Consider the following 9,124-nt stretch of genomic DNA (forward strand, 5'->3'; position numbering starts at 1 on the left):
ATTTAGATTGACGGCACTTTAAACTGGATGGCGATACTTCACAGTATAAGGCTGTTAAAGGTAATCGGGGGTCTTTCTGAGGTTACTGTTACAGATACCACCTTCTTCTCTTGGGCTGGTGATGCAGGAGGACGGCATGCCAGCCTGATCCTGTTACATCCTGTCTCTGTAGAAGCGATTGAGGCCACTGCAGGGAGTGTAGGCAAAGTGACTGCAAAATGGACACAATCCAGACTACCAAAGTGATATAAACACAGACTTTGTTGTGATAAGACCTGGTTTCATCCCCTGTTAGTTTGATTAATATTTTCAAACATGCAGGAGAAGTGGCACCATCTGAAATGAATAAGGATGACTTCTGCAGGATTTGAAATTTTGAACTCTTTGTTTAAGGGATCAAGTAAAAGACTCTCTGTTAAGATGCTTTAGGGTCACTTTAAGCCAAACTAATATGTTTGGGTCTGTTTCCAGAAGGGTTTTTTCCTCTTTCTGTTTGTGTCCGTGGCTGTTTGTAAACTCAAAAAAACTGCAGTGCAAGGTGCAGGGCTAGTTTCAACTCACAATGCAAATCTGTCAAAGCTTTTTATCAATGAAGATTGAGTATATGTGTTGATTCATTATCGGCATGATTTAGTCTTCATATTACATCAATTCAGATTTAATCCAGTGTAAGATTACAGACCTTGGAAGCTTGTCCACTAGCGAATCTGGAGGCAGAGATCTGTTGGTAGCTGTTGGTATCATTACATTCCAGTCGTTCTCATTTTACTCTTGGCTCAATCACCGAGCCTTCTTCCTGCGTTGTGTGTGTCTGAAAGTATCCCCGTGTCCTGTGTTTATTTCTCCAGGGCACGGCTCTAAAAATACCCTCATGTCCTTGTGATGATGGTGGTGGGTGTGTCCAACAGGATGCTGAGTCCCTATAACATTGCTCTGAGATCTCCAGATGCAATGTGAGCGCTCCTGAGGTCTTCACCTGCAGACCAAAGCAGCAGCAGGTAGGTCAGGTGTCACATTCAGGGGATTTGTTCAATAATACTGAACCAGCAATGTCATAATGAAATCAGTAATAACAACAGTTCAAAAAATGTTGCATTGAATAAAAAAGAAAGTTGAAGTTTGGCCTGTTTAAAAGACTTCCTGTCTTTTCCCAGTATACAGGCATATATGGCTACTTTGTCCTCAGATTTTGTGGAGGATATCAGCAAAGATGAATGCAAAGAGGATGAATTGGAGGAGGAAGAGGAAATAGAAGTTAGTGATGAAGAAAAAGAAGAGGCTGAGGGTAAGACAAATGAGGGCTGTGAGGTGAGGGTCTACATGCTCATTTAATCCACAGAGATCTGAGCGTCTGTGTCTTGTATTGTTCAGATAAATCAGTCATTCAGCAGCAGAAGAAACCAGCCTGGGCTCCATGTTTCTTCTTCAGAACAGACAGAGAGGTGTACTCCTATGTTGGGCAGGAGATCATCATTGAAGAGGGTCTTGACTCCTATGCCGGCATGATATGGCCAGCTGTGAGTAGAGCCTTTAATTGAAATTCTATAACCTCATTTACTGCTATATTATAAACAGTACTGTTACGTGAATGACACCAGTCAGTGCTGTAATTTCTGGGATAACTAATGATACAAAAGGCCTGTCACAGTTTAGACGTACAATGCCTCTAAAAAGTACTCTTGGATGTTTGAATTTTTATTGATTTATAAATTAATCATTGTCAATATCAGAGGCTTTTTGACAAAAAACACCTTTTTAAAGTCAGTGTGAAAACTAATTTCTACAAAGTAATGTCAGTTAAATAAAGATATATAAAATAAGTGACTGTGTAAATATTCCCCCCCTTCAAGTTAGTATTTAGTAGACGCACCTTTGGCTGCAATCACAGCATTGAGTCTGTGTGGATAGGTCTCAATCAGGCTTGCACATCTGGACACTGCAATTTTACTCCATTCTTCTTTGCAAAACTGCTCATGTCAGGTTTCATGGAGATCGGGCGTGAACAGCTCTTTTCAAATCCAGCCACAAATTCTCTATTGGATTGAGGTCTGTGCTTTGACTCAGCCTCTCCAGAGCATTCACCATTCGGACCATTGTCTTACTGGAAATAAATCTTCTCCCAAGCAGTGGTTCTCTTGCAAAGTGAATAAGGTTGTCCTCCAGGATTTTTCTATATTGTGCCGCATTCATTCTACCCTCTACCTTTACAAGCCTTCTGGGGCTCGCTACCAAGAAGCATCCCAACAGCATGTTTCCCCTGCACCACTATGCAGCCTGGGGCTGCACAGTGGTGCAGGGGTTAGCACAGCAAGAAGGTTCCTGGTTCAAATGCCAGTCTGGGCCTTTCTGTGCAGGGTTTGTATGTTCTCTCTGTGCATGCGTGGGTTCTCTCCAGGCACTCTGGCTTCCTCCCACAGACCTAAAACATGCTTGATTAGGTTAACTGTTGACTCTAAGTTGCCCGTAGATGTGATAGAGAGGGTACCTGGTTGTATGTCTCTGTATGTCAGCCATGCGGTTGATTGGTGACCAGTCCATGATGTACCCCACCTTCTGCCCAATGATAGCTGGGATAGGCTCCAGCTCGCTGCGACCCCGCATAAGATAAGCAATGTAGAAAATGATGGATGGATGGATGCTAGAGCTTCCTCCTCTTACATTCTCCAAACCAAGCTTTGAAAACATGTTAATGAATCTATATTTAACTCTTTGTTTCCTGATATTTGTCATTGTTTCTCCTCAGGCTCTGGCTCTCTGTCATTACCTGGACACTCATCGTCAACAGATCAGCATGGTTGGCAAGGCAGTCCTGGAGATTGGGGCAGGAACCGGCCTTGTGTCTATTGTAGCAACACTCCTCGGTAAGATGTGCAAATTTAACCCCCATTGCCTTCGGGACAAAACAGAGTTTGTGTTAAAAAAAGAAATGAAGAATAGGTTTATGCAAAGGACATGTTTCAGTCAGTTAAAAAAAAGTGATGGGTGTTTGAAAAAGAGCAAAAAGAGAGAAGCTAGTACTAGACATTAGACATATCTTGCATTAGCCACTGGTTTCAAATTGTCATTCTTCTGAGTGTTTATGATGGGATCAGTTGTAGTTCTAGATTTCATATAGGCTTTTGATTTCAAGAATCTTTCTGTAGGCTGGAAGAAAGATGATTTCTCTCACTGTCTCAGGTGCCTGGGTGACAGCCACAGACCTCCCAGAGGTCCTGAACAACCTGAGAGTGAACCTGAACAGGAACACCAGGGGACGCTGCAGATACACACCTCAGGTGGCAGTTCTACCTTGGGGCTACAACCTGGAGGACACCTATCCTACATCTGTGTATCGCTACGACTACGTCCTGGCCGCTGATGTGGTCTACCACCACGACTTCCTGGACGAGCTCTTGGCCACCATGAAGCATTTCTGCAGACCAGGAACCACGCTGATCTGGGCCAACAAGGTCAGGTTTGAGACTGATCTGACCTTCACAGAGAACTTTAAAAAGGCTTTTAATACCACACTGCTGCTAGAGGACGGAGAGATGAAGATCTTCATGGCGACATGCAGAGAAGAAGGGGAAAAGGGGGTTGATATGACTGAAATCCAAGATCTGGTGAGAGAGACAGAGGAAGAGGATGGCAGAGAGAATGAAGAAGATGAAGAGGAGGCAGAACCTCAAGGAGTAAACACAGAGGAATGGAAAGAAAAAGAAAATGATGTACATGAAATCCCAATGCCAGAAAAAGAACATAATGAAGAAGAAAAAATCCTGTATGACTTGGAAGAAAAAGAACAAAAGGAGGCAGAAAAAGAAGACGAAGAAGAAACAGATGAAGAGGATAAAACGAAGGACGATGGGTCAAGTTGTAGCTCAGCAAACAATGAACATCTGTCAGGTGAGTCAGCTTCATCATCTTTAAAAGGCATGCTAGACATCTCTGTCATCACATCCCTTCTGTTGAAGTCATAAAACTAACAGCTATGTGTAGCTGTCAGTAGGCCACCCTTAAGGGGGATTAAAGGGAGAGCTTTCTGTGGCCCAGCCAACTGGGGGGCCCATCGAGGTCAGGAAAAACATTTCCCATTGTAAAGTTAAGCTATAATAATGATATTTTATTTTTTGACCAGAGTAAAAAACACTCTTATCCTAGGAACAACATTTTTATTTTCATATTTATGTCATAGCTTCCTTAAAAATGTAAACCCCTTTTCTTCAAACACATTTAAAGTGGGTTTAAAGTGTTAAAATTGGTTAAAAGTGGCATAAACAGGCAGAAAAAGTAGTGAAAACAGGTTACAAGGGGCAAAAAATGGGCATAAAAAAGTGAAATGCATTTGAAATGGGCAAAAAAGGGCAATAAAAATCAGTAAAAGGGAGTTAAAAGCGGTAAAATGGATGCAACACCAGGAAAAAATGACAAAAATGGCTTAGAAGTGGTAAAAATGTGCAGAAAAGGTGGTGAAATAGGATTTAAAAGTAGGGAAATGGGTTTAAAGAAGCAAAAATAGGTTAACAGGGGAAAAAGAGACAAAAAGTGGCACAATGTGTTAAAAGTAACACATACAGGCAGGAAAAGTGGTGAAAAGGGGTTACAAGTGGCAAAAAGGGTTAACAGAGGCAAAAATTGGCAGAAAAGTTGATGACGTGACTAAAAACTGGGGAAAAAGGGTTAAAAGAAGCAGCAATGGGGTCAAACGTGGCAAAAAGGGGTAATAGAGGCAAAAATGTTTAGAACGTTATGAAAAATATGAAGAAAAAGTTGTGAAGAGCTTTTTAAAAAGTGGCAAAAACTGGTTAAACAGCAAAAATGGGTTGAAATATGGCAAAAATGTTTTTAAAAATGAGGCAAAAATAGATAAAAAGTGTACAAAATTGATGAAAATGGCAAATATTATTTATGAAATAAACAGAAAAAGAAGTTAAATGGGTCAATAAGTGGCACTTAAAAATAATTTCAGCATCACAACCCAATAATAGCTTGACACAATTTTACGCTCTTAAATGAAGTAACTGTTAGCCAGGACGCTAGCACCAATGCTACTAATCCAACACACATGCACTGATAAAATCAATAAATCACAACTATGGAGGGCCCACTCTGGGATTTTCTGGGGCCCAGCCAACTCTGTGGGCAGGCCTGACAGTCACAATAATTGACAGCAGAAAGTGCACACACTGGACTTCCTTAAGGTCCCTATTATACAATATTATTAGTTAGATAAGATAAATCTGTCGGTTCATTGATCATCTACATTTTCAGTCACCTCCACATCTTCAAACTTAAAAGACATCATATTTGTACTTGGATGCTACATTAAAATGTTACCAGCCAATCAGAGATGTTCAGCAGAGCAAGAGCAAACCCCAAAGTTTCTGTTCTGCTGAGAACTTTATAATATAAAAAGCCTTACATTGGGGATAAAGTTATATTTCTCAAGCTAAATTTTGATCCCGATAGTAGTTAAAAGACATTTAGGTCTTATTCCCTATGGAAAAGCTTGCAGGAAAAAGTCACAGATCATCTGATGAAGTAGGGATCTCATACGCAGCTGATTTCATGGTGCATGGGTAAAAGAAACCACATAAAAACAGAAACTATATTAGGACATAACAGTATCTATATCTACTTTCAGTCTCTCTCTGTTATTTTGTGTGGCTATGCACTCTTAAGTGAAAAAGCTTCTTTAGGGCTTTCATATATCTGGCAAGAGAAGAGGCAAGAATTTGAGATGTGAGCCACTTCGAGCTGATTTAAGAGAAGTGAAGCCAAAATGTGGTGAAGCCAGATTTTCCAACCAGATAGCTAGTTTACCCGCTTCCTAGTGTAGAGTGTCTGAACTAGTGAGGGCATGAGGCTGAGACTCCTTTTTTAAAGAGAGGACTAAAATATATTGGTTTCTCTCTATTATATTGTATTATATGTTGCTATCTCCATAGAAGAAACACACATGAAACAAACAGCAGTGCAGCAGGACACCAAACCAGCCTGGGTCCCCAGCATCATCAGCAAATTTGGTAGGGATATCTACCATTATGTGGGGGAGGACATCGTCATTCAGGAGTCCATAGACTCTTATGGAGCAGTGATGTGGCCAGCTGTGAGTTCCTCTGAAAACTGTAAAAATACAATTTCTGGTAACAGGTGAGCATTTTAAAGAGGTATAACCTTTCTCCCTGCAGGCGTTGGCTCTGTGCTCCTTTCTGGAAAACAACAGGGAGAGGGTGAACCTGAAGGGGAAGGAGGTGCTGGAGCTGGGAGCAGGAACAGGACTGGTGACCATTGTGGCCAGTCTGCTGGGTGAGCAGTCTTACCTATAAATAAGACATGTAGGAACGCAAATTGACACAAAGTTAGTATAGTTTGAACGTCCTGCTTGTGCATCCACAGGAGCTTCAGTCACTGCTACAGACTTACCTGACGTGTTGGGCAACCTGCGGTCTAATGTGATGAGGAACACCAGGGGGCGCTGCAGATACACACCTCAGGTGGAGGTTCTCTCCTGGGGCTACAACCTGAAGCATACCCACCCTACATCTGTGTATCACTACGACTACATCCTGGCCGCTGATGTGGTCTACCACCACGACTTCCTAGGTGAGCTCTTGGCCACCATGAAGCATTTCTGCAGACCAGGAACCACGCTGATCTGGGCCAACAAGGTCAGGTTTGAGGCTGATCTGACCTTCACAGAGAACTTTAAAAAGGCTTTTAATACCACACTGCTGCTAGAGGACGGAGAGATGAAGATCTTCATGGCAACTTATAGAGAGTGAGAGACGAGAAGACATGAATAGACTCAAGATCTCAGCTATGTTAAAGAGGTATACTGCACTACTGCTACTTTAAATAGAGTTTCAATTTCACTTATACTAACCCCTTACAGTGAATTTTTGAAATGTGAATCTAAGGGTTAAACTAGGACCCTAAGAGACCAGAAAAGCTTAATTTTAGATAAGCGATTTATTATTATTATTATTCTACATTATGTTATTATTATCAAATCTGTTCAATTTTCTCCTCTAGACCACTGTATGTTCTTATTCAGAGTTACTTTAGCCTCATAGACAGGGTAATATTTAGTCACAAAAATAGTGCTCAAGTTTCAAGCTCCTGTGAATAATATTTGGTTTCTGTTGATTTTGGTGCACTCTCCCCTTTGGCATAGCAGCACATCTTACTTCTTCACTGACCTTTTTTCCTTTATAATAAAAATATATATATATATATTTAATATTATTCTTACATTAGATATTTCCAGCAGTTTTAAAAGCATGAAAAACCCATGACCCCTGTAACAGTGTGACCCCACTTGACATTTCCAAGCAATGTAGGGAAGCGCTTCTAGGCTTGGCCCACCTCAGCTGCTCACTTGTTATTGTTTGTTTTTTCAACAAAAAGAGTTAAAAGGGTTTTTTTTCTGGGGAACAGATGGCGTACCGGTTTGGGTGCTGTCCCATGTATGGAGGCTGGTCTTCCAGGTTGGCAGGGCAGGTTCAAATCAGAGCTCTATTGCTGCATGTCATTCCTCATGCTATCTCCCTGATTTCCTACACTAGCCACTGTCTTGACCTCTCCAAATAAAGGCAAAACCCCCAAAATAATATCTTAAAAAAATAAATGTTAAAATATGTAGCCATAGTGTCTGACATTGAATCGCTTCATGCTAACTTTAAACAGTCAAATGTGTCAGTTATTATAAATATTCATAGTGAATTGGAAGAAAGAGGGTTGTTTCTTTAGTGTGTCGTGAATCATCTTATTTGAGGCCCACCCCTCTGCATTTGCTCGCCAAGCTCCTGAAGCATTTCTGCAGACCAGGAACCACACTGATCTGGGCCAACAAGGTCAGGTTTCAGACTGTTTGCTTTCAGTCTGTTTCATCACCAGCTAAAATCTCCTCACAGGAGCTTTGGTACATCATTTTGTCTCAATATTAAAGGTCACATATTATGGAAAATACGCTTTTTCAGGATTTTGTAGCAAAAAATATGTCCCTGGCCTGTCCACAGTCCCTCAAAGAATCAGACCCCCACCCCCCTCTCCATCTTTTAGAACGTGTGCTAAAGCCCGATTTTAGCCAAGATTTGACTCCCCCGACGATCATGGGGGCATATACCAACTGTAGCCTTGTCGCAAACGATTATTTGTCTTAGTAGTCTGCATGTGTGTGTGGTGTCAACACGATTCATTTACTGCTCCAAATCGCGTCGTAGCCTCCCAGACCCTGAATCATAAATACCAAACATGTTTGATATTTATGATTCTAGGTCGTAGTGCTACTGACAGAGTACCCACAACAACCAATGAGAGCGAGCACACCGGTAGCATCACCAGATGAATCACACGTACTTTCACCACTCACAACCATAAATACAACTGTACCTTAATTCCAGCCAGGATTTCATCCTAAGTCTTCCCCTGTTTTATGATTGTTGCTGGACCTGTAACACACACCAGGACCGCCTGTTGTGTAGAGACAGCAAGACGGTATCGACAGACATCTGTAGTTTTTTTTTTTTTTTTTTTTTTTTCTGAAGTCACGTGATCACGCAAGGTTGTAGGCAGGTCAGCAGGTGTGTGGTCTCCAGTGATCTGATAGTCTGGCTGAGTCGTCTAGTGTGTGCGTTCAGAGGATTAAAGATGAAAAATCTTTGGAAATTGTCCTGAAGTCTGTGGTCTCTCACGGTTTTAAAATAGTTTCAGATTAAAAAATCATCTAGTGTATGGCCGGCCTTAGACATGCAAAATCCAATACTGGAGTGTTTTATCAGGAGCAAACTTATCAGGCTTGTTTTGGGGAACTCTGAGACCAATAAAAACTTGTCTTAAATAGGTGACCTTTAACAGTCCTGCACCTTTTGCACCATAGGCAATATCAAATGAAATACCAGAGTTGATTAAACTATACTCACACGTCATATGAGCAGGTTAACTTGTCCTAATAGAACTGTAATGTTGCACATCATACATCTTTTCAAGGTCACTCCAACTAATTTTTTGTTTACAGTATGCTTTTTCTTACCTACACTCATAATCTTTAGTGGCTGAACCCTTGAATAATTTTAACACATTAAGTTTCTTTAATCTGAAAAATACTGTCTTTGATAAAAGTACTCAGAAGGGAACCTTGCAC

General features: G+C 41.1%; 1 protein-coding gene across 1 annotated transcript; it reads left to right on the forward strand.

The window, feature by feature from the left end:
* The first annotated feature begins 887 nt into the window (after positions 1–887).
* Positions 888–8,481, forward strand: LOC121511845. Its single transcript, XM_041790675.1, has 8 exons — positions 888–998; positions 1,155–1,285; positions 1,372–1,517; positions 2,744–2,861; positions 3,178–3,885; positions 5,928–6,088; positions 6,171–6,288; positions 6,379–8,481. Exons 2-8 carry the CDS (start codon positions 1,168–1,170, stop codon positions 6,762–6,764), a joined length of 1,755 nt encoding a protein of 584 aa, XP_041646609.1. The 5' UTR covers positions 888–998; positions 1,155–1,167; the 3' UTR covers positions 6,765–8,481.
* Positions 8,482–9,124: the final 643 nt, after the last annotated feature.

This window comes from Cheilinus undulatus, linkage group 1, assembly GCF_018320785.1.
Source record: "Cheilinus undulatus linkage group 1, ASM1832078v1, whole genome shotgun sequence".
Lineage (NCBI taxonomy): Eukaryota > Metazoa > Chordata > Actinopteri > Labriformes > Labridae > Cheilinus > Cheilinus undulatus.

Bases quoted from the DNA above. Each gene is read 5' to 3' on its own strand.
- LOC121511845 (XM_041790675.1), top strand. From the start codon at position 1,168: ATGGCTACTTTGTCCTCAGATTTTGTGGAGGATATCAGCAAAGATGAA. The intron at 1,286-1,371 runs GTAAGACAAATG...TGTATTGTTCAG, and splicing joins AGAAAAAGAAGAGGCTGAGG to ATAAATCAGTCATTCAGCAG. The intron at 6,289-6,378 runs GTGAGCAGTCTT...GTGCATCCACAG, and splicing joins CATTGTGGCCAGTCTGCTGG to GAGCTTCAGTCACTGCTACA.